The sequence below is a fragment of the Dysidea avara genome, chromosome 3 (assembly GCF_963678975.1).
Source record: "Dysidea avara chromosome 3, odDysAvar1.4, whole genome shotgun sequence".
Lineage (NCBI taxonomy): Eukaryota > Metazoa > Porifera > Demospongiae > Dictyoceratida > Dysideidae > Dysidea > Dysidea avara.
In genome coordinates this window covers 16,234,851-16,259,387 of record NC_089274.1, presented here as the reverse complement: position 1 = coordinate 16,259,387, position 24,537 = coordinate 16,234,851, and the positions used below count along the sequence as shown (strand labels likewise).

The following is a 24,537-nucleotide window of genomic DNA, read 5'->3' as shown; positions in this document are numbered from 1 at the left end:
TGACAATAAAGAAAGCTACCCAAAGGTGCGATCTTTAGGTCGTCTGGATTTTCCGCGCGATAAAATGGTAAAGCCCATTTTGCTTTGCGCACTTTATCACACAACTGTCAAAACAGGCACTTCCTGTTAAACAATTTAAATACATGTCAATAGGCAGCCATTTTTATTTGTGGTCACCATTTTATAGGAACAGAATGAACTTTGTCAAACTTCAAGTCAGTGTTTTTCAAGTTGTGTGGCCCTAAACTGTCACTGACTGGATTGGATGTATGCTTCTCAGTAATTTACAGTGACTTATATCAGATTGGAACCATTTGAGTCTGGTTTTCACATCATTCTCAATGTTAGGCATTGTTGGTGAAGTTTGATAGGGTTTTATGGTGAAATTTTGTTTCTTTTAGGTCTGATGAGGACAACAGTGAAACAACAAGTAGTGGACTGATGCCATTCACATTGGGCACTCCTGTGGCAATGTCAACAACTGATTCTACCATCAGTACAACAACATCTCCTCGACCCAGTACAGTAAACAACAAGATTCCTGGTGAACCCAAGCCACCATCTGTTGTATCTGAATCACAACCAGTTGTTGTTGTGAGTGAGGTCTATAAGGTTCAGCAACAGGCCAGCATTAGTGCAACAGTGGTAAATGATCAAGTGAAACACAAAGAGACTGACAAAGATGGACAGGAAGATAAGAAAATAGAGGGTGTAACACCTAAAGACACCGCTCAGGATACTGGTGAAAAGCAAAGTGACATGAAACAAGGGGAAGAAATAACGCCTTCTTCTTCCTCAAGCAAAGACCAAACAAGGTAATAATATTAAGTTGCATCACAAGGTGTTGCATGTTTGTGGTGGCTTGGAGGCCATACAACTCAAACCAGAATCCTGTCTACACCATGCATGGCTTCTTAACATGTGATCATCATCATCATCACCATCATCACCCTTTTTAAAACACAGCACTTCAGAAGAGAGAGGGACATTGCTGATCAGGCTCAGAAAATGTCCCCCTAAAAGCAGCAACAATGGTAGGCATGCTCCTGTCTTGGTGCTAACTGTTTATGTGTGTTGTGTTGCAGGAGATGAAAGAGTAGAGATGGCTTTTGTGGTGAAGCAAGTATGTTTTAGTTTGACCAGTACCTCTATCAATGACATTTAATTTTGTAGGACGAATCCAAGAATGATTCTTATTGTTGGATCTGCCACGAAGGTGGAGAAGTGTTGTGTTGTGACAAGTGTCCACGGGTACTCCATCTGAGGTGCAGCAATTTGCAACAAGAACCTGAGGGTGAAGAATGGACTTGCCCAACTTGTAGAGTAAGCTAAACTCTTTGTGCGCTACTGAAGTTAAATGGTCTTAATCATTTAAAGGGCATTGCTAAGAAGAGTAAAAAGTTACGTCCCTCAAATTTACAGGAGTTGCTTTCACTTGCTGTGAAGAGAATGATGTTTCCCGGTGTAAGCTAATGTTACTCACACAAGAACAACACTACATTACACTACACAAATACACCTGTAAATGCATGTAAACATGTACACTGCACAAACAAAATACATACACATCACTATGCATTCTACACTACATCATCATTCATATTGTTCTGATGCTTGCAGACTGAATTATTTCAAATGGAGGTGACTGAAGCTATTGCACCTGGTTATAGAGACCATGTGTTCTTTCCAATGGATCTGGGCACCATTAAAAAGGTGGCTTCTTTTTAATTTTTTTGCCAATGTATCCTGATTGTTTTCACAGAATGTGGAGGCTGGAAAATATCACTCCACAAAGGAGTTTGTGGCAGACACTGAATGGATTCAGCATAACTGCATTATCTATAATGGAGGTAATCTGCATAAACCTCCAGTTTTAAAAGCTATATATGCACCGTGTAGCCCGACATGTTCTAACAAAGACAGCTAAAGCAATAGTTAGAATTGCAAAAGAAGATGTGAGTAGTATATACAATAAATGAAATTTTGCTTGTACTTAGCACCTGGTTTCATACAGATGAAAGAGATAGAATTGTGTTCAAACTGTTATAAGCTCTCAGTTCAGCAACCTACTGACTGGTTTGCAATACCCTGTGTAAGTAGTATCCATTTTGATTCATGCATTTGCATACTTGTTAACTGCACTGTGGTTCTATCTTTTTAGGTGCCACCGCATCGTGTAGTTCTTGCTAAGGTCCGAGGGTACCCACTTTGGCCAGCCAAGGCAAGCACCAGTGTATAGACCTACCACTGAGTTACATTTGTTATTATTTGTTGCATTTGTGTTTTATCATTTTAGTTGTTGAGTGAATCTGCTGACCGCTGTGATGTCCGTTTCTTTGGCCAACATGACAGGTGTGCATTTGCAATGACTTATCAATGTCTAACTATTTTATGTCATCTCTATACAGAGCTATTATTTCAAAAACAGGAATACAAGAACTGAGAGGACAACCACCAGTCCCACCAAACAAGCACATACACTGGAATCAAGCAATGTATGAATTGACTAAATATCGAGAAAGTATCAAAGAAATGAGACCAGGTTTAAGTGAAAAGGAATTGAAGCACTTTTTAGGCGAGCAAGGAACTACTCTACCCCCAGCCATAAAGTTTCCAAAGTTATCTAGTAAACTACAGGATGGTAGGAAAGATCAGCAGGAGAGATCATTATCACCTCACTCATCTTCAGGTGGTAGCAACTATGAGCCTTTCTCTCCACAAGTTGTACCAGTCAAAGTCAATATTGATTTTGATTCAGAACCAAAGGGTGACCCCACTTATGCTCCAGTTTCTAGTCCAGACTCGGAACCAGAACTGAAAATTGACTATGATTATGAACCTGGTGTCAGTGAAGCAAAAAAGGAGAAAAAGAAGGACGCAAGGAAGTATGCTCTTTCACCTCAGCCACACAGAACAGACAAACCAAAATCAAGTTCTATTAAGAAATCCTCTCACCCAACTAGCCTGGGCTTATCAATGAAAAAGCAAGCAACCTCAGTGCAAGGTAGTGGTGTTCACTTCTCTTCCAAGAAGATAACTATGAACAGCGGTAGCCCACAGAAAATGGTGCTCACACCAACAGGATTCAAACCTAACAAGATGGTCCCTGGAAGTGTGCTCTCATCGCTGGCTAGTCAGTTGGCAGAAAAGGCAGAAAAGAAACAAGCTGAAATGACCAATGGTTTTCCCAAGAAAACCAAACTAATACAACCGGCACCACAGAAATTTCCAGTGGTCAGTTTCAGTGAAGATATACCAAGTGAAGAATCCCTCACTAGTGCATTCAGCAGTTTGTACCCTCGTGAGAAGACAGCCATGGTAGTAGTTGATCCAGACAACAAACGGATAAGAAAACGGAAGCAGGCATTTATATCACCAGAGCAACAGCCATCTAAACGTAAAGCAGCACACACTAGCAGTCCCATGAAGGCAAGTGGCAAGAGTCATCATACTCCATTAACAAAGAACATTACACAAGACATACAGACTGCTGGATTAACATTTGATGACATATCTGCCATCTGGGGAGGTGTGGTCAGTGAAGGGGCTTCCCCCAGTGTTGTTGTTGAGCCAGAGACATCCAGTGAAAGTGAACCAGAAGACATGAGTGAAGAAGGAAGTCTTCTAGAATCAACCATTGGTCATGTACGTAGAGCATTTACCACGAGACTGAAATCAATCCGCGGCAAGAGTAGCGCTGACATGGGGTATCGTTACTATTCTGACAAAGTAAGTAGTGGCATACATATGTGTTAGGGCTCCCCAATATTTATGTATTTAACTGTGTTATTGTTGAATTCATTGGCAGTTTCCTCAATTCTCAAGTACACTTAGTTCTGATTTCAAAAAATTAAGAAGTAATTTAAATACATATATACACTTACCCTGTAGTTCCCTGGTCAAGACTGTGTTTATCTTTTTCTAGTTCATGGTGGCTTTTCAGAGTGTGTTGTTGGAGATGTTATCAGATTACCATGGAGGTCCTGAGACTCAAGAGTTAAGGGATAAGTTGAAATCTTCTTGGCCATTAGGGACTGGTATGGCCTCAGCTCTTGATTCACTCAGGAAAGAACTAAAGAAAGAAATGGATACCCAGCTAGAACTGGTAAAGTGTTGCGTGCTGTGGGTGGATGGGTGAAGACATAATGTACAGTCAGTTTTTGAGACAAATTTCCTTGGGGGGGGGGACATGTTGAGGTCATGATCAGTTATTGTATGTGAATAACTTTGTTGTTTGACTAGGTGCAAAAGTCAGCTATATTACAGCAAGAACAAGCAGTCAGTGAACTTCGACAACAACTTGAAGAAGATAAATTATTAGCCATAGAGGAAGCGACCATGGAAACCAAGAAGCATGTGTGGGTAAGGACTTATAGACCATGTATGTATGTAGTTATTGTGGGACAGTTTTGGCATTGTGTAATAAGCCAAAATAGCTTCACAGTGGATAAATAAAGTTAAGGCCAACTCTATAACCAATGGTTCAAAATGTTTTCTGTTTTAAAGCTGATCTTGCTGACCAACACATTCTGGGGAGTGTTACAGGTATCATTAGAAATTCATGGGTTACCAGTTTACTAGTGTAGGATATCATATTATCACCACAGGCGAATACAAACATACTTGGTGATAAAGAGTACATTCTCTTTGGCTATAGTAACTGTCAAGTGTACATACATAGGCTAAGTTTTGTCATTTGGTAAACAAGCTTCTAGTAAAAGTTGACAGCAAAACCTGATTTAGTGGGGCTACATCCTTGGAAAACCTGTTTAATCAGTTACCAAAAAAGCCAGGACATTATTTTTTTAGCAGGTGGCCACATTTAGGCAGGTAAACAGTAAACAGACAGATGGCCTTAATTTACTGAAATTCCACCATACATGACCAGTAATCTGTGACGGGTCTTGTTCAGTGAAGTGGTGCTGAAATCATATTCATTTCTTGACTGGCTGCTCAACACTATTGAAGCATGTGGGTACAACACCTGACTTGTTCCTAGAATGTTGCATACTGAAGTGAATTTACGTAGCATAGGATGTGTAGTATGTGTGTATTGTGTGTCCCTCGAATTTTATTTATGTGTACAATTGTAATCTTCCACTTTCAGTGTCGTAATTGTTGGAAGGAGGCTGGCTACAGTTGCTGTTGGAACACAAATTATTGCAGTGAGGAGTGTCAGATACAACACTGGCCGGAGCACTGGCCTGAACATGATCATCATTTTGGCAGCAACACACCACAACAACAGCAGCCACTTTCAGGACCCCCAAGAACTCCAAGCTTTGATGCTGGTAGCAGTGGTGTCGGTGGAGGCACTTTCAACTTTGCTGCATCTGCTGCCAGTAGAATGATGGCATCAAGAAGTGGTTCTTTTTCGTCTCCCCATCCCCAGCCGTCCTCCTCTTCTGCCTTTACTTTTGGATCAGCAGCTAGTTTTGTATTACCAAATGTGAACAACACTAGTGGAGCAGTTACCATGACAACCAGTGTAGGTGGTGTGGGACCACCACCTCTGACACCTGCTCCAGTTGAGACAGCACCACCACGGGCAGGACCACAACCAATCCCTGCAGAGATAACTACCCCTGTTAGCTATCAGCTCATGTCCACTGGCCTTGAGCAGCAGTTGTATCAGACTCCACCTACATCCACTGTTGCAGCTGTAGCTGCTGCCAGCAATTGGACACTCGTGAGTGCACCATCAATGCTTGGAAGTCATACGACGCAGACGCACCCCCCGGTCCTTCAAAGAAACAATCCGACCGTTTTTTATCACTGAAAATGCTAAGCTGTTCATATATACATGTATATTGTACAACTGAATTTTGTTTTATGCCTTTCGTATGATTTTTTTTTTCCTTTTTTGCAACTGATCAAAATTTTGCATTCTTGTACAAATTTAAATAATTAAACAATGAGCTGTATATGAAACTGTTAGTTCTGCCATCCACCACCTAAACTTGTTGAATTCTGTAGTTGGGGGAGTCGCTTGACGTAAGCATACAACATCACAGGGATTGACAGGCACCTGTAAAAAGCAACTTTAAGGAGGCTGGCTGAATTACTATTTACACTGTATAGGGAGACCTGGGGCCAGTTACGATACCAATAATATGGCCTCAGTGGTTTCATTAATCAGGTCACAAAGCATGCAGTCATTGACTCACTTCTCAAGGACCTTGATAAGATAATGGTTGATCTCCATGTTCTGTGGTGAGTTTCCCAACATCACATCAGGCATGGCTGGCTTGCTGGAGGCAATATTGATCTCAATGAAAACAGGGCCACCTCCCATGAGATTGACTTCAAACTTAATATTGGTAGGTGGAGTCAATTCCATTATACTACATACCAACTCTGTGTCACTTGTTTCTGTACACATAACATCAGGATATATAACTAGTAGTTTATTTAAAAATAAAAAAAAACCTCACCTGGGTTGAGATTTGAAGATGAGCCACCAAAGCAACTTCTTATTAAATTGTTGAATACCAACTGTTGCCTGAGCAGCTAAGAATATCATTGTGTGCATACTTGACAATTTAACAGTGCAATAAAGCTCACCGAAACAATTTGAATTACTGCAAATGGATGCAAGAAAGATACTTTACTTAGCACATCACCAGTTAAGGCAGTAGCACTTGTAGGGAAGAAATAATAGTGACGCTGACTTGGTAAGTGCTAATAAAAAGGAAATCTTGGAGCAATGAAAGAGTATTTCGACTTACCACAACTCTGGCTTCACTTGAAGAGAAGTTAAGATTTCCCTATGGGACACAATTAACATAAAATATTCTAATAGAATGCTCACTTCTGTAGTGGCTAACAGAATTTCAAAATAACTCTTAGCTTGTGGGGCAATGAAATTCTGATCTGTAATGAATGAACCAAAACTGATGATCACAGTATGATGTCATCATGTGATTACCTGATCCATACACCTGAGCATGGATCTTCCTGATGGTTACCATGGATGCAGGAACATTGCTGGATAGCTGCATTGCTAACATTGCCTGGGCAACAACACCATTCTGAGAGTTCACTGGGAGCATCTTACCACTTGCACTGAGTAAGTAAACAAAGTCTTATACTTAATCAGTAACTTTTTTATAAAGACCACCTCAACCATAAATTACAGCAACAACAAACTGCATTCACCTTTTGTTTTGCTTGGGTACGCACATTCTGCATTTAAATTCATCCTATTATTGTGTATATGCTTTTGTTCACCTATAATGCTTGAGATTATGCTGGTGTATTGGCTCAAACACATCTAAAGCATACTCCATGACCTCACTTTTAGCCTACATCTACACACCGTTAGGGACAAAACGTTTTAGATCAAAATACTCTATCAGATACCCTATTACAGTGGTCAACAATACTGATAAAGTGTATTTTGAAAGTGTGTACGCTTGATTTTGGAGCGCCATAGGCTATACTTTCCAAAGCTAAATTGACTCAAATGTACTCTGGGACCTTTTGATATGGATACAGTGCTTTAATACTTTAATGAGCATTCACAATAATATTTCCTATCACAAACATAATAATTACTTGAATATGTTGACAGTAGCTGGTAAGATATTTACTTGTGGGCTGAACTCTGCGAGAATCGTCAAATGAAAACCCAAACCCTCAGGCACTAAAAACAAATCTAATGTGAATAACAAGACTAGACCATGACACGTACCAGGATCCATCACTGTTAACTCTTGTTTGTCTAAGAGATCGTTGGGTGCACCATATATGACCAACTTCATTGGTAGCCCTTAATCACAATTAATGCTCACCATTGATATTTAAATGGCACTAACTTACCACCCGATCTGGGTATAACATGACCCAGGTGGGAGTGTAGAATCTCGTCCACCAGTTTCGTGTAGTTGCTGCTGTTATATATATATAACAGATCACATGAGATAATCATGTAAGCTTATATTCCAAACCTCTTGTACATTGATGCCAGAATGGACTCAATAACAAACAGGCCAGTAAGAGCACTGTGTTTCTGTGGGCTAAAATTGGTCCAAATATAAGACACATGTGACTTAATCATTGTTTACATTTTTACCATGCAGCAAGTCGGGTGCTTAGTTCTGTTAGGGCTCCCAGGTGTTCTCCCACTTTACGATATTGTCCATCCCTTGGTCATGTGAGAAAGAGTGATTTAATATCCCACAAACTAACAGCTCACCTGAGCAACTCCAGCATCACATGACAATCCTAAAAAAACGAAACACCAAAATCACACAAGGACTAAAAAGCCATACTGCTCTAATCTTGACTGGTTGTGTTGTTCGTAATTTTCATAGAATTTTCTGTCATAAAATTGTCTGTATCCATATGTTATAAGATATAGACTAAGTAAAAGTGCAGCCAAGGTAACACATTTGCTAAATGTTTAAACAACAAATTACTCTAATAGAACATACACTTATTGTAATAGACTGCTAGTAACTTTTGAACTTGGATAGTGGCGTTCGGATTCAGATAAACTGTACCACTGTCAAGGGTGTCACATTGTCAGAGAAGGCACAAAAGCAATGGTGAGGTCCACACTAGAATAAGTCTTGGCAGCACCTACACAAGGAGCAAGGATTGAGTAGATGCTATGAAAGAGCCTCACCACTACTCTTGTTTACACTTTTCAAAACAGTATGACAATGTTGGTAAATAGATACATTTTTTTGAGCATTGCCGCTATTTGATTTGATAACCACCCGTCACATGAATGATGCAATGATCACTAGCTTTGCTTCGTTGAGTATTGCATCATGGAATGCAATCTTCACATGGGCACCCTGCATAGTATTAGTGTAACTCCTGAAATCAGGACACCTCTCTAATAAGGGCACAAGACGGTTGGTTACCCATACTTGCATTTCAGAATGGTTTTTATGTGTCCAGCAGACTTTGGGGTTGCACTTTGTTATTATGTAATACTTCAAGGCAAACCTTAATGATGATGCTACTGTTATCAGTTAACTTGCTATAGTATGTTCACATTGAGCTGAATCCTGTGTAGTACTGATATTATGCACACACCAATAGTTGTAATAGTTCACATCTATAATTAGAGAATATATATGTATGGAACATTCAAGATTGTACACGTGCTTGTGACTGTAGTGTGAGAGCTATTCAGAGTGTTATTAAAGATTGTTACACCTGAAAAACAGCTAAAAATTAAAAGTTTTTTCTCAACAGAGTCAACATTTTAGCCAACCAGATGATTATTAGTGACAGCAAAGGTGTCAACAACAGACATGTATGGTTTGGCTCCATTACAAGTTCGGGAAAGGGCTGTAATGGACACTGTACTTATATGGCTTCCACATAGGAAATGTATTGTAAAAATTTTGATTGGCCATAAATATTATGTCAGACATTTGAACAAAAAGATTTTGAAATATTTTTAGCAGCTCAAGCAGTACTTCAAATGAGCCAAATCTCAAGATCATGCGCAATTGCATCCATGAGTTATTAAATGTTTTTGAGGATTCAGCTCAACGTGAACATACTATAAATACTTTACTTATTGGCATTCTTAGCTGAATGCTTGAATTGTTTTTTTCAGAATACATGTACCTTTTCCAAGTCTTTACCAAGCATTAGTTTAGCTCCAGTCACATTTCTCATCTCATTAATACCAACCTATGACACATCGATCTAGTAACATTGCATTAGTGATTCCTTAACTGACTAACCGCAAAGGCAAATGTTCCTTCAGAAACTAGCAGGATTGATGTGCCTTGCTGCTGGTACTTTAGACTGTATTGTTCAATTGAATTGTGCACTTATGTGTTATTTTAGCTCACCCCAGCTTCTGTGCAAGTAACTGAAGCTGCTCCACTGCATTGGTGACTCTAGACCCTGTGTACATGTGTGTAGTACATGCAGGGTATGAGGATAGAATGAACAATTCGTCTCACCTTGACATTCATTTTGAAGGAACGAAATAGCTTCTGACAGTCTTCCCTTGAAAGCCTTGTCATATTCTGTAGCCTGTATGTTTATACACAAATTACGCGCACTCTGGCGCTTAGTTTCCACACCCTTACAGCTTGTCCAAGTTGCTGAAGTCTAGCACATCTTATACTAATTTGCTCATATAGTTCTTTGATTCTGGCCTCCTCTGGTAGAGCTAACTTGTAGAGCGCTGCAGCAGAAGTCTTGTTCTCCATACGACACCACTCCCTGTTTAAAGCGCCAGTGCTTATCAAACAGAACAGAATGCGGATTATTATTTTACTCCGTATACTATATTGTCTATAATTATTACATCTCCTCTTCCTGGGGTAGCGGCTTGGAATGCTGGCGGTGATACTACTATTTGTTGGCCACTTCTGTTGCCTTCATGTTGGCGCGGCAAACACAGTGAGTAGCTATCTGTTGTCTGTAAAAGCTAGTGGCAGCCCCACCTTGTCTGACTGAGCACATTTTAGTAGCTGTAACCATTTCATCTTAGCTTCTTTTCAGGGACTAGGTAACATTAAATGCTCCTTACCATTGGTGAATGACTGCTTTAATAGCAAAAATTTAGTAACTATTACTTTGTATAGCTTATTTAGCCATGTAGACTATGATAGCTATACACAGCCTGATCATGAGCTGTTGTATTATAGCTAGCTACTAGCAATAGTTATTATTTTATGATGTAGCTTACTAGTGTCAACATGATGGAATCAAGTTTCATAATACTATTGGAGAGCACACTACCTGCTAGTGGCTATGCCAGCGTGGATGTTACTACTTATCAGATCATACCTTCGTCTGCTACTTTAATGTCAACAATATCTGAAATGGAACCAGTTACAACTGGTGACCATATCTTAAGTACTAGTTTGTTGACAACAACATTTCGTGTACAGAAAACAATAACAAGAAGGACAACAACACTACAAACAACTACTGTGCCAGAAACTGTGACATTCAGTAGACAAACAAGGGTCATTGCAACATTAACAACACTATCATCAGCAGGAGCATTAACATCAGCCACCACAAATAGTTTAATAGCAGGGACAGCAACAGTACTACCAACATTCGTGGCAACAACAAAATCATCAATACCAACACTGCAAGCAACTACTTTGCCAGAAACTATGACATTTAGTGGACAAACAAGGGTCATTACAATATTAACATCAGCAGGAACGCTAACAACAGCTGTTACAAATAGTTTAATGGCAGGGACAGCAACAATATTACCAACATTCATAGCAACAACAAAATCACCATTGCCATCAATGTTGATGACAACAGAGGAATCCCAGACAAAGTAAGGCCGGGTAACTACTCAGTGGTGTGTTAATAAGGGTAACACGTTAGTGTTAGCCAATATTGTTAATGATGCATAAATGTGTGTATTAATATATGGTAAATGTGCCTGCATAGTGTGGTATGTTTGTTGCATTTTAGTGGGGGCATTGTAGCAGCTATTGTGGTCACTATCTTCACAATTGTGATAGTACTGATGGGAATAACCGTTACCATTTTAATCGTCTGCTTGCAAAAACGCAGAAAAGGAAAGAAGTACATTTTAGGTACCTTGAAAGATGGCGATACACAAGGAATATTTGTGAACGCTGGTACAACAACCTTGGAGGTAAGCATATAAATATCACAGTTATTTTGCAAGTATGTGGTCAGTTGTGCAGGGTTTCACAGTTGCATGTTAGGTTTACATAACAGTGCTCTTGTACTTATACACAGAGTGGTGCAGAGAATGACACAACCAACAACAAGTTAAATCATTCATTATCCATTACCACAAGTGACTTCAGTGGAGATCACATTTATGAGATGACAGAAATGACACGGATAACAGAACAACCCCAAGCAGCCACCAATGCAAGTCCACCATCTATTGAACAGCTCAGTAGCACCTCATTACGTCGACAGCAAGTCTCTTCTAGCTTGCATGGCAAACATTTGCGACGACAGCAAAGAAGTTTCCCCCACTACGAGAACACACACGTGTTACATCGCTACAACAGTGTAGGAGATTATGAGATGATGAAGCCTCAATTACAGAAAATCATTAATAAGAGGCACACACGAGCACTACCTGTGGAGACAGTTGACATATACAGTGAAATAGAGCACGGTGTGGATAAAGATGAACTTTACATTGAAATGAAACCAGAGGAAATGCCAAGTTTGTCATCTGAACATGAAAGCCAAACACACAAAGTCTCACATGAACTAGTTACTGAAGAGGATGATAAAGATGAAACAAATGAGATCTATATTGAGATGGAAACAGAGGAAGACAAAACCAAATTACCTGATGATGAGAAAAATTCCACTAGCCAAACATCAGACAACACAAAAGGCCAACCAACAATAGTTGTTAGTGAAGAGAATTCTGAAAAGGAACAAAACAGTTTTTACATCAAAATGGAACCAGAAGGTGTGACTGATGTGTGTACACCATTGGCTACAGACAAAGACAAACAAGTTGATGGTCAAACATCCAACAACCAAACACCTACTCAACTTGATGCTAGTAATGAACAAGCTAACATATACACTGATATGGAACAAGAAGGTATAGTAAATCTACTACCATCATCTAAGGACAAAAGAGGTGCAAGCAATGACATACCTGATCAACAGGTTTCACCAGTTAGTCAAGAGGATGAACTAAACAAGATCTACATTGAAATGGAACAGGATACAACAAACCTGCCAAGACCTGAACTAAAAAACCTTGCAAGCAATAGTGTACTTGATCAACCAGTCATACCAGTTAACCAAGAGGATACTGAAGATAAAATCTATATTGAAATGGAGCCAGATGATATGTCAGACACATTGTCACCCAAACACCACCCTCCACAAATCAACTCTGATACACCTGACGACCAGCTGTTATCACAAGGTAGTGAAGATATCTACATCACAATGCATTAGGTATGGATAACACATCCACTACACAGCTAGCAATACGCAGTATATTTATAGTGATTTTTAATAAGCAATTTCTTTTACCATACAAGCTAAATAAACAATGTATTATTAAACTACATTCAAAGAAATAAACTAATCGTCATCTTCATCAGAATCATCAGGGTCCCTGTGTCCAGCTGATGTGCCAGCACCTTTTAGTGATACAGTCAACATGTCTTGGATTTGATTTTTAGTGTCTGGGTTCTCCTTTAGTGATGTCTTTACAGCTCCTATTTCTGATAATTTCCACTCCAACCCTGCAGTGGGAAGAGTCAGTTTAGTATCGTAATTAAAAGCAAGATTTAAATCTTAGCATTGCCATTTAATCGCTAAATCTTCCACTGCTATCTTTTAATTTTGCAAGAAATTTCAGACGCTACAATAACCTGCTATACGGTACTTGAAAATATAAGGAGTATCCCAAATAGAGAATTGGTGTGATGTCATTATGCTTATTGTAAAGCATTTACCACACAACTAACAATATACAATAGTTACATGATAGACACATATTTATACAACACACCTTCTACTGTTAACTTCATTCCACCAAAGGAAAATGGTCCTACCAGTTGACCCTTCATGTCACCCTCGTAATATACAAAGATGGTCGGAAGATTCTTATCAGGATAGTTAGGAATACACGTTGTTGATATGCTCTTCAAAAACTTTGTAGCTGGAAACTTCCTAGCAAGTCTTTGAAGGTGTTGATTGATCAGAGCACACAATGGAATAGTACAGGTGTGGTCAAGGATAAAACATCATTGATGGTGAGTATTAATTAGAAAGGATATCCTTGTTGGTATAGGTGGAGAATGACCCACACATCATCTCCAGCTTTGTTCACTTCGTCAACATAATCTACAGCACTTATCTCTTTAACCTCACCATATTTAGCTTTAAGCTGTATGGCCTTCATCTCTGCTATTCTCTTGTCTCTAATATAACATACAACAGCCATTAACATTTATCATGTGCATGCACACATGAACTGTACAGTGGAATGAATCCAAACATTTAGTTAATAAATCAAACATGAATGCCCTATTAGAGTAGCAAAATACTATTAGCAGAAGTGTTAATTTGTGCACAACTTCAGAGTTTGTGGTCTTTCAGTCATCTGAAACCCAAGGGCTTGATTCCACTGTACAAACAACTTGTGTGTGTGTGTGTGTATGTGTGTGTGTGTGTGTGTGTGTGTGTGTATGTGTGCGTGTGTGTGTGTATGTGTCCGTGTGTGTAACACAAAATAGGAAGGATATGGTGTTATAGAGCATGGAGGCTAGCTTTGAAGTTAACACAGAGCACACTATACTTAGTACACTGTAAAATACCACAGATTATAGTTATAGGAGCTCATTGTCCTTCAGGCTCAATAATGTGTACCTTGTACCCTATAGCAGGAAATTAGTAGGCTAAACATAGAATCTGGGATTGATTCATATTTAGGGTCACTTTTACTTGCCTTGTTAATTATTTATCACATTGTATTCATTTTTGGCTTCACTATATCACTACAAGCTTACTACCCGAGTGCTAATATACGACCCTGATACCTATTGTAAATCAGAACAATAAAGCAAAATATAATCACAATCTACTAATCGATGAGCATCATCCACAAGTCAGGAGGTTATATCTAATTCCACTGTGTGAGCATCTAAGGAATGCTGATCATGCAGTTTCTACCATTCTAAATTAAGTACCGTATGGAGGGAAACTTTGGTGCCATTAAAAATTGGCGAATTTGGCGAATGACCATGAATTCGCCAAATTTTCCCCATCCAAATATTTTGCTGGTGAAGAAAATAGCAAACCAAACCTTAAACTAATCAAATTTCTACTCGACCAAGGGAACCACGCTAGAGCTAAGCCTCCTTCACTAGGTAGCTAGCTAGCTACTCAGCTACTGTAAACGTGGCAAACCTCATGCACCTCGAAACAGGCGTGACAAGTAGTGAGTCCTACCATATTAAGACTATTCCAGAGGGTGTAGATCTACTGTTAGTTGATAGCTGACTCCAGGCGCCAAAGAGGCGTGGCACTCCCAGTTCTCGCTTCAGACACAGCAATTAGTAATCTAATTAATTAAACAGGGCGTGCGCTTTGCTAACAATTTGCTAATTTTATTTCGCCAACAGTGATATTTGCTTGATTCGCCAAATTTTTCCTCCTCCAAAGTTTCCCTCCGTACGGTAGCAGGTGGAAATGTAGCGGCTATCTCACTGCTACATAATTGAAGCTTTGCTTCTCCTACATCATTTTTTTTGTCAAAACTTTTGCAGTACACTGAAACCTCTCTAATCCTACTCCTCTGTAATCCAGAATACTTCTGTAATCTGACATTGTTTTGTATATGTAATACCTCAATAATCTGACATCCTTGCTAAACCATCACAATTTTCTTATCCCAATGAGCGTCAGGTTATAGAGGTTTCACTGTAATAAATTTTAGTCATTACCAACAAAATTATTTCACACAAGTAGCAAATTTTGCAGTAAACATTTTAATTTTAGTATCACATTGTCCATAGTGTTACAACGTCAGTACAATAAACCAGGATAGTTGCTGAGCAATGTAAGCTGCTTCATTTTAACCTTTTTTGTTTGACAGGACATACAAACTCCACATGATACAATAAACAGCATTTCAAAAAAAAAAAAAAAAAAAGAGTTCTACCGTAGGGCTGAATAATACAGTGTGCATAGTTCCTACATACTTTGGTCTATTGACAATTTGGTGGCCACATTCAGTGGACCTTGAGTATTTGAGTAGCCAGCATCCACAAGAGGTGGAAATGTACAGTGCACAGTATACATCTACTTATGTTTGTCTATGTGTTAGCCTGTTACAGCCAACAACTGTTTTTTTCCCTCTCTCATTTTCTCTGTCAGATTAACCTAGTGTCAGAGTGATCAAGGTGCTCTTTCGTTAAGCCACTCTACTGTGCAGTAATTCACCTAATCAGTGTAGCAATGAAATTGTGCATCACTGTCCACCACTGAAAAGTATCTCGCCTATATTGGTGCACTGGGCACAGTTTATACGTACAGAGATGATGATGACCACATTGATATCTCAATGGTTAAAACACACATACATGCAATCATAGAATATAGAAAACGCATTATAAAGCACACACACACAATTGATGTATCTCACATAATACAACACTTGGGACTACCTAATGTGTCTACTGAGGCTGTGTTTGAATTTGTAAATACTCTAATAGAACAATCAACTACCGTATAGCACAAAACATTGGCGGGAGAAAATTTTGGCAAATTCATGACTCTGAAATCATTGGCGAAAAAAAAGTTGCCGAATACCGTATAGCGGAAAACATTGGCGGGAGAAATTTTTGGCGAATTGATCATTGGCAGAAATTGGCGAATAATATTTTGGCGAATGTATGACATTACTTTGCCTACGCAATTTTAATCTGACTGCGTAGGCGACGAAGCTTACTACAGTTCAATGCCTCTCATTCGAATCGACGCGCTCTTATGCAAATAATTAAAACAGCATGCACTAGCTCGCTAAGTCACTGGGACGCGCGTGGCAAGCGAGGAGCGTGGAAAGCGAGGCGAGGGCACTGAGCTGAATCGCTTGAGCTGAATTGCCCATCTGCCTGAGCTATTAGTAGTCTAAAACCATACTGTATTCAATGGGATAGGAAGACTAACCACTCACCGCTGTAACAATATTCACCCACTAATGAACAGCGTCTACTACACTTTCAGTGTTTAGAAAAATGGCGAGTAAAATTTTGGCGAATCAATGCACGCTCGCCAAATTCGCTAAAATTTTCTCCCGCCAAAATTTTCCACTATACAGTAGTAAAACCTTTTTAATTCTATTTACTCCGCATAAGCGACCTCATGGCTGCGTTATGTCCGACGGACCGGTAACTTCGGCGTTCTCCTTCGTAATAGAGTCGATGATTCGTGGCTACCATGAATACATGGTTGTATGGGAGAATCCAGTCTATGGGGAAATTCTCGTTTGTCATCGTGAAGTTGGAAATGCACATAACACTCACGCTGTACCAGTAAAGAAAGTGATCGGCAACGATTTAAAAGTTGTTGGGCATATTCCTCGAAGAATTTCTTTGATATGCTCCATTTTTTTGAGGCGTGGTGGTGAGATCAAGTGCACAGTAAATGGTGGACGTTGCTACTCGTCGGACTTACTACAGGGGGGTCTAGAAATACCATGCCTTTTGACGTTTATTGCATCAACATCAGCAGAGGGGATGAAGACAAAGAAACTGATTGAACTCTCATGCAGTTCTGAGAAGTTAACTAATCAGCGTCGGTCTACAGCAGAAGTAGCCAGTCAGCAGTGTCAACCTACGACAGGAGTAGGTTCTCAGCAGTGTCAGCCTACAGCAGGAGCTGTCAGTCAGCAACCTCGACCTATGGCAGGAGTAGCTAAACAGCAGTGTCAGCCTAATGCAGGAGTAGCTACTCAAAACTCTCAACCTATGGAAGAAGCAGCTCTACTACCAGTAATGTGTGATCAAAACAAAGATGATGTAATCAATGTTTCTGATAACGAAAGTGATATTGCATCAGAATTGTCCCCACCTAAGAAGAAGACAAGGAACTATGATGTGGAATCTATAATTATGGGAGATGAACTGTCAGACCTCACAATAAATTATGCACAAGAGATACTTAAGTTGCAATTTAAAGAGCTAAATGGCTTTCATTCAACTCTTTCACAAGGCAAGGTAGTACAATGGTCACAAAATGAAGTAAGGGATAAAGTCCAAATTATCTTTTGTTCAGCTCGGTATCACTGGATTGTTGCATCCACCGTCAATTGTAAGAGTGGTGAGGTTAAGATTTATGATTCTCTGTTTAACACTGCTGACGAAGAGACAAAGAAAATCATTCAGGCTTTGTTTCAGATAAAGGAAAGCGTTGCCGTTAAGTTTGTGCGCTGTCAAAAGCAGAAGGGATCAAAGGATTGTGGAGTATTTAGCACAGCATTTGCAACAGCAATTGCCTTCAAGGTAAATACTCGCAAACTGAAGTTTGACCAACAACTAATGAGATCCCACTTGGTGAAGTGTTTAGATAATAAGCAGATGTCACCATTTCCTTTATGAATTGTTAAACTTTCTACTTGTGTGATTATTCATTTATTGATTCATGTAAATACATGTACAGTGACATTCATATTTACAATAATATTCAATAACTGTAACCAAAATTAATGCTAACTATTGTCATAACTGTTCCTAACAATTAATGCCTACTACAATAACATGAACACTACCAGCTATATAGCAAGGTTTGGAAATATTTCAGCTATATCATCAAGGCAACTAACAATTCCAGCTTCTTTAAAGCCATTACGGATGATGTCTGGCTTTGCTTTTAGATGATCGTACAATTTGACCATCTACTTTGCACTTAAAGGCTTAACAGCACTCAACTTCAAATTGACTGGCTTTCTTTCTGCTGGCTCTTGCTTCAATTGAGCACACACTTGTTTGGCATACCACCTTTGAAATTCTCGTCGTAAAAAGTCCTTGGCTGATTTATTAACACTGAGGTCAAGAGGCTGTAATCTGTCAGTACAGTTAGCAGGTATAAGAATGACATTGATGTTGTTATCATCTAAAAACGTGAGTAAATCTTGTGTGATTATCAAATATGAGCAAGGCTGGGTAATCATCAGGAAGCTTCAAATCTTTTCTCTTCTGACTAAAGTAAGGAATAAGGAATAACAATTTGAAGAAAATATTCTTTCATGGTGCGCTACCCCTAGATTAACCCCTGTTAAATCGCAGTAAATCAATAAGAAGTGTTATTACTCCAGCTTTTTCGGTACTTTTTATGGTCCCTACTCTAGTTGAAAAATTTTTGTGTACTTTTATAAAATGTATTTGGCTACCAAGAGTCCTTTCAAGCAGCACTGTTGGTTTGTGTCATGGCTCATGAAATTGAATAATTTGAAGTGTGTCTTTTGTAGCCGCAGCCACTGGTCAGATGAATGCTCAGAATACACCACACAACATGCCAGGATGGAGAAGCCAAGGGGGTCCTGTTTCAAATGCCTGCAGAAAGGTCATGTAGCTAAAGATTTCCAAAGACAACGAACCTGTTTTCACTGCGGCAGGAATAATCACCATAGAAGCCTCTGCCCTAATCTATTTACAGCGGAAGATCAACCATCTGAATCTGGGTTACAGTCGGTACATACACCGAGCATTCAAGAAGAAACAAAAGGTGAAGCAGCCACTGTAGCTTGTGGAAACAAGGTTTTAATGCAGACGGCATCAACTACAGCATTGAATACGTCAGGTTATCAGTCTGTCCCTGTCAGAATGATCTTGGATTCGGGTAGTCAAAGGACATATATAACTCAGAAATTAGATGAAAGCCTGCAGTTGAAGTTGAGTCACCCTGAGAGTGTCACCGTAGCAACATTTGGGTCAGACAAACCAAAGCAGATAACGTATCAACCAACTGAATTACGACTTACTCTCAAAGATGGAAGCTCAATACTAATTGAAGCCAGTGTAGTGCCACACATTACTGGAAGAATAAGCCGTGTTCCTATTAACTCAGACAATATTGCCTTCCTCAAGAGTGAAGGCTGGGAGTCCAAGTTAGCTGATACCCTCCCTATTGATTCTGAATACATATCTATTGAACTGTTGATTGGTAATGATTATTATTTTGACCTACTGTTGCCAAGAAAGATGGAGTTGGGAGATGGTTTGTTTTTGTTTCAATCCAAACTAGGATGGATCTTGGGAGGACGCTATTTTACTATTGCAGACTCTACCAGTACACCGAGTTTGTTGGTAAGCACGCTTGGCATTGCCCTGAAGATATGAAGACAACAACTCACATGTTTAGCAATGTCGACTCACCACTTGCAAGTAAACCAAATCTGGACATTTTCTGGAACCTAGAATCGATTGGGATCACAGATTCACCTTTAACAACTGATGATAAACAGACTCTGGAAATCTTCAACAATACAGTCAAGTTTGAGAATGGCAGATATCTAGTGTCCTGGCCGTGGATAAATTCTGATCCCTCACTTCCAGAAAATTACCAACTAGCTGTTGGTCGACTAAAATCTACTGTCAATAAGCTGAAGAGGAATCCAAAATTACTTGAAATGTATACTGCTGTGATTCAAGAACAGTTGGAACGTGGAATGATTGAGAAGGTACACAGTAATCTTAAGCAAGGTGGCATTACGCATTACATACCACATCATGCTATTGTTACCCCAACAAAAAGTACCACAAAGGTAAGGGTAGTGTATGATGCCTCTGCCAAAACAAGGCAGACCAATAAGAGCTTGAATGATTGCCTCCTTCGAGGACCAGTGATGCTACCTGACCTCTGTGGATTGCTTCTTAGATTCCGTCTACACCCCATTGCAGTAATAGCTGATGTAGAAAAGGCGTTTTTGAATATAGGCCTACATGACCAAGACAGAGATGTTACACGATTGTTATGGTTGAAGAATCCAAAGAATGCCCTCACTGAGCAAAACCTGGAAGTGTTCTGATTTTGCAGAGTACCATTTGGAGGTATCTCCAGCCCATTTCTTCTAGCAGCCACAATTAACCACCACCTCCAACAGAGTGATCAGCCCATAGCAAAGGAAATACAACAAGATTTGTATGTGGACAATCTTATCACAGGAGTCGACACTCTTAGAAACGCTGAGTTTCTTTTCAAGGAAGCCAAGAGTCTGTTTTCAGGTGCTGCCATGAAGGGCATCTAATTCTAAACAATTTATGGATCTTCTTCCACCAAAAGACAGAACTGTGAACTGTGAACAGAAAGTACTAGGTATTAATTGGAACTTGGTGAGTGATGAATTGTCATTGTCTAAACCATCAGCCAGTAAGCTTCAGCATGTATCCTCAAACCGTGAAGTACTACAAGCCATTGCCTCAGTGTTTGACCCTCTAGGTTTTTTTGCTCCTATTGTTTTGGAAGCCAAACTCTTTATGAAAGAACTTTAGATTGAAAGGTGTGACTGGGATACTAAACTTGATGACAAACAATTGGTAGAATGGCTCCGAGTTTGCAAACATCTTGAAGGCATTCCTACGTACCAAATCCCCAGACACATTGGTATTGGCAATGAAAAAGCATTGAATACAGTCTGATCTGTTTCTGTGACGCCTCTAGTAAGGCTTATGCCACAGCAATTTATTTGCACCAATCACTCAATGGCACATACAAAGCTGACCTTATTTTTTCCAAAACACGGTTAGCTCCAGATAATATAACCATACCACGGCTTGAGTTGTTAGGGGTACTCATTGGCGTACGAGCACTGAAATTTGTTTCAAGGGAGCTCCATTTGCAGGTTACTTATAAAATAGTGTTTACTGACTCGCTGTGTGTACTACACTGGCTGCAAACTAAAAAGCCATTGTCCACCTTTGTAGCAAACAGGTTGAAAGAGATCAAAATGCTTAATGATGTAACTTTTAAACACGTGCCAACAGAAGAGAATTCAGCAGATGTGGCCACTAGAGGAAGGCCACCCAATGAGTTATCATCGATGTGGTGGAATGGTCCATCTTGGCTAAGCCAACCTATGCAGCTATGGCCAAATTCCAAGACACCAGAACTGGACACTAAGCTCCAAGATCAGTTTGAATTTGAACTGAAAGGTAGAGCTACTGTGCTAGAACCTGACCTTGTAGTTGGAGAAAGTTCCCTCAACCTACATGGCACAACTCTCAAAGATATCAATGAAAACAAATATTCTTCACTCTTAAAGTTACTGAGAGTTACAGCATGGATCCTAAGGTTTGTTGACAGGTTAAGGAAGAGGGATCACAGAATGGGACCGTTATCAGCTAAAGAAGTGCAAGTTGCAAGGCTTAGGTGGGAGAAATACATCCAATTGAAGTCATACTCTGATGTAATTGACAAGGTACAACAAGGAAGAAAAAACAATACAATTCACCAGCTGAATTTGCAACTGGATTCAAATGGTTTGCTCAGGTGCCACGGACGATTTAGAAATGCAGACTTAACACAAGGAGCAAAGTTCCCAAAGCTCTTGCCGAAGGATGAATATTTTACTCAATTGGTTATTAATGATGTGCACACCAAGATCCTTCATTCGGGTGTTTCACAAACCTTAGCAACAATTCAACAAATGTATTGGATACCCCATGGTCGTACAGCAGTCAAGAAGGTTCTATCAAATTGTAGAATATGCAGACGAGTTGAGGGGCACCCCTTTGCTATGCCACCAATGCCTGATTTACCAAGAGAGCGAGTTGCTAAATCTCTCCCATTCGAGTACACTGGTCTAGACTATTTTGGCCCACTGTATATCAAGAATTTTGCTGCAGTAACTGACCAGACTGATGGAGATAACTCTAAGAAGGTATGGGTGTGCTTGTTTACTTGTATGACAGTCCGTGCCATTCATTTGGAACTAGTGGAAGACATGTCAGCAGATGAGTTCCTCCTTGGTTTGCATCGGCTTATCTCCAGACGAGGAACTCCGCAGTTGATCATTTCAGACAATGCGCAACAATTTAAGTGTGCAAGTACAACTCTTCACAAGGCGTGGAGGGATGTAGTCACAGATGAGAAAGTATGTGATTTTTTTACCAAGTTTTACATTAAGTGGAGGTTTATTGTTGAACTAGCCCCATGGATGGGAGGGTTTTACGAGCGATTAATGGGATTGACAAAACACGCTCTTCGGAAAACTATTGGGACCCGATCTTTAACACAGAGGCAATTGTCAACAGTATTGACAGAGGTAGAGGTAGTTATTAATTCACGTCCATTGGTCTATGTAGATGCTGACATCAACTCGAGCATGGTCCTTACACCCTCTCATTTTCTTTCACTTCACTCAAACCATGTCATTCCAGACCTCACTGAAGAGATCGATCCAGAGTTTAATGTTTCCGGGATAATCTCCTCTTTACAGCAACTGTTGGAAATCTGGAAGCATAGACAGAAACTCTTAAATCAATTTTGGATTATTTGGTGACAAGAGTATTTATCAAACCTACGTGAAAGATCTCAGACACTACTGAAAGGACCTCGCAGTTCTACAGACTTCATTCCAAAGGTGGGAGACGTTGTGTTAGTTAAGGAAAACCTCCCTAGAGGTTCTTGGAAGGTTGGCCGTATTTGTGAACTATTCCAAAGTCGAGATAAGAGAATCAGATCTGCAAGAATTGCATTTGGTCCTAATAAATTTATTAACAGAGCTCTTAGCTTCCTCTACCCCATCGAGTGTCCAGATGATAATGTTACTGACACCAATGTGGATAAAAATAAGTCACCATCAACACCCACTGAAGATGATAATGATCATTCATCTGACTGTAACATGGAGGCTGATGTAAATGATTTAACACCTACCATTCGTCCTACTCGTAAGGCCTCAATTGAAGCAAGGCAAAGGCTTAGATGATGGCTAAACTCTAGCAACTTTGATGACAGTCAAAGGAAAGATGAAGAAATGGATCAACTCGGCTTGCAGCTCATCTCTGTGGGGAGTGTCGCAATCTGTATTGCGAGTGATGTAATGTCATCTACAAACGAGAAAAACGTGTTTTATTCTAATTATTGACACTTGATTTAAGTTGTGTTGTAACACGTCCTTTGTTTTTGTTCCTAGTTATAATTATTTGAATAGTGAACCAGCGCTCGCATTGTTCGTAGCGACAACCATTGTGGTCCCTACTATACAGTACTGTATGATAATCACACACCTTATCAATTCAGTGTAATAGGATTTACCTCCAAAAAATACATTATGTCGAGTTGTGAGTTAATAACATTGCTATTTTTTATTATAATCCCTTGATAATTTACATCATTCACCATTCAGGGGAAAGACACTGTTACAAAATAAAAAATAAACACTTCCTGTTGTAGATTGCTACAGGAAAACCATTTTCCCTATTTACACAATGAAACAAGTGGCCCCCACTATTGCTATGGAAAATGTTACCAGCTCACCACAAGTGTCTAAATGCCATCTGGCTTTACAGCCTACATTTGGTTACACAGGCCCCTTATTAGGGAATAGTATTTTGTAATGATCCACAAGGTCAGGTGATACCAAAAACAGTGAACTCAAAACTGCCACATCATCAAGAATGATGACACACAGCGCAATATGAGTAATTCCCACACGCGCCCGCCCGCAGCCACGTATACAGCGGTTACACAGCATCAACAATGTTTACACCTGTATTGCTGTAGAATTCGCTCATCTTCTTCATCCTCCATTTCTTCCAGCTCTTCAAGTGTCATATCTTCCACTGCCTTTTCCGCTTTCTTGCCCATCTTTTCGCTGGCAGCATCGTCTACTAGCTATACAATCATCAATTATTTTCACCAAGTGATAGTTATAATACCTTCACTATAGTGTCTTCATCAACTTCATTCTCTTTCGGAGGAAGGATTCCCTTGGAACGTAATACGTCGTTCCATTCTGTGTCCTCGTTAGGATTTTGCATGTTGCAACGCCACAATCGAATCCGCAACACAGAGCGCCCAAATGAAATCATGGAAGTTATTAGAACACGTTACATATTT

The 24,537-nt window shown here is 39.7% G+C and overlaps 4 protein-coding genes across 6 annotated transcripts; 2 read left to right on the top strand and 2 right to left on the bottom strand.

Moving 5' to 3' along the window:
• The first annotated feature begins 154 nt into the window (after positions 1–154).
• Positions 155–5,931, top strand: LOC136249671 (MYND-type zinc finger-containing chromatin reader ZMYND8-like). Its single transcript, XM_066041753.1, has 16 exons — positions 155–343; positions 402–815; positions 967–1,034; positions 1,086–1,123; positions 1,174–1,323; positions 1,378–1,464; positions 1,621–1,713; positions 1,763–1,850; positions 1,900–1,955; positions 2,015–2,092; positions 2,162–2,221; positions 2,297–2,352; positions 2,409–3,729; positions 3,926–4,105; positions 4,243–4,362; positions 5,108–5,931. Coding segments are annotated over exons 1-16 (3,483 nt in total). The 5' UTR covers positions 155–341; the 3' UTR covers positions 5,780–5,931.
• Positions 5,773–10,227, bottom strand: LOC136249673 (mediator of RNA polymerase II transcription subunit 1-like). Of its 3 annotated transcripts, none has more exons than XM_066041756.1 (18): positions 10,059–10,227; positions 9,936–10,008; positions 9,822–9,876; positions 9,711–9,774; positions 9,592–9,657; positions 8,198–8,226; positions 8,075–8,146; positions 7,950–8,018; positions 7,822–7,889; positions 7,694–7,771; positions 7,558–7,645; positions 6,929–7,065; positions 6,812–6,873; positions 6,729–6,767; positions 6,565–6,681; positions 6,435–6,510; positions 6,168–6,372; positions 5,773–6,028 (listed from the first exon to the last, which is right to left on the bottom strand). In XM_066041756.1, exons 1-18 carry the CDS (start codon positions 10,185–10,187, stop codon positions 5,935–5,937), a joined length of 1,521 nt encoding a protein of 506 aa, XP_065897828.1. In that variant the 5' UTR covers positions 10,188–10,227; the 3' UTR covers positions 5,773–5,934. The 3 variants fall into 3 exon arrangements, with proteins under 3 accessions (XP_065897828.1, XP_065897827.1, XP_065897829.1); XM_066041755.1 differs by having other exon boundaries at positions 5,774–6,028; positions 7,822–7,892; XM_066041757.1 differs by having other exon boundaries at positions 5,775–6,028; positions 7,822–7,892; positions 10,065–10,227.
• Positions 10,228–10,244: 17 nt separating this feature from the next.
• LOC136249667 (mucin-22-like) lies at positions 10,245–13,036 on the top strand. The gene is made up of 4 exons (XM_066041749.1): positions 10,245–10,380; positions 10,665–11,284; positions 11,425–11,611; positions 11,719–13,036. The coding sequence occupies exons 1-4, from the start codon at positions 10,315–10,317 to the stop codon at positions 12,919–12,921; spliced, it is 2,076 nt and encodes a 691-aa protein (XP_065897821.1). The 5' UTR covers positions 10,245–10,314; the 3' UTR covers positions 12,922–13,036.
• On the bottom strand, positions 12,962–24,517 carry LOC136249669 (phosducin-like protein 3). The gene is made up of 5 exons (XM_066041751.1): positions 24,357–24,517; positions 24,188–24,312; positions 13,752–13,895; positions 13,484–13,692; positions 12,962–13,214 (listed from the first exon to the last, which is right to left on the bottom strand). The coding sequence occupies exons 1-5, from the start codon at positions 24,507–24,509 to the stop codon at positions 13,051–13,053; spliced, it is 795 nt and encodes a 264-aa protein (XP_065897823.1). The 5' UTR covers positions 24,510–24,517; the 3' UTR covers positions 12,962–13,050.
• Between the last annotated feature and the right edge of the window lie 20 nt (positions 24,518–24,537).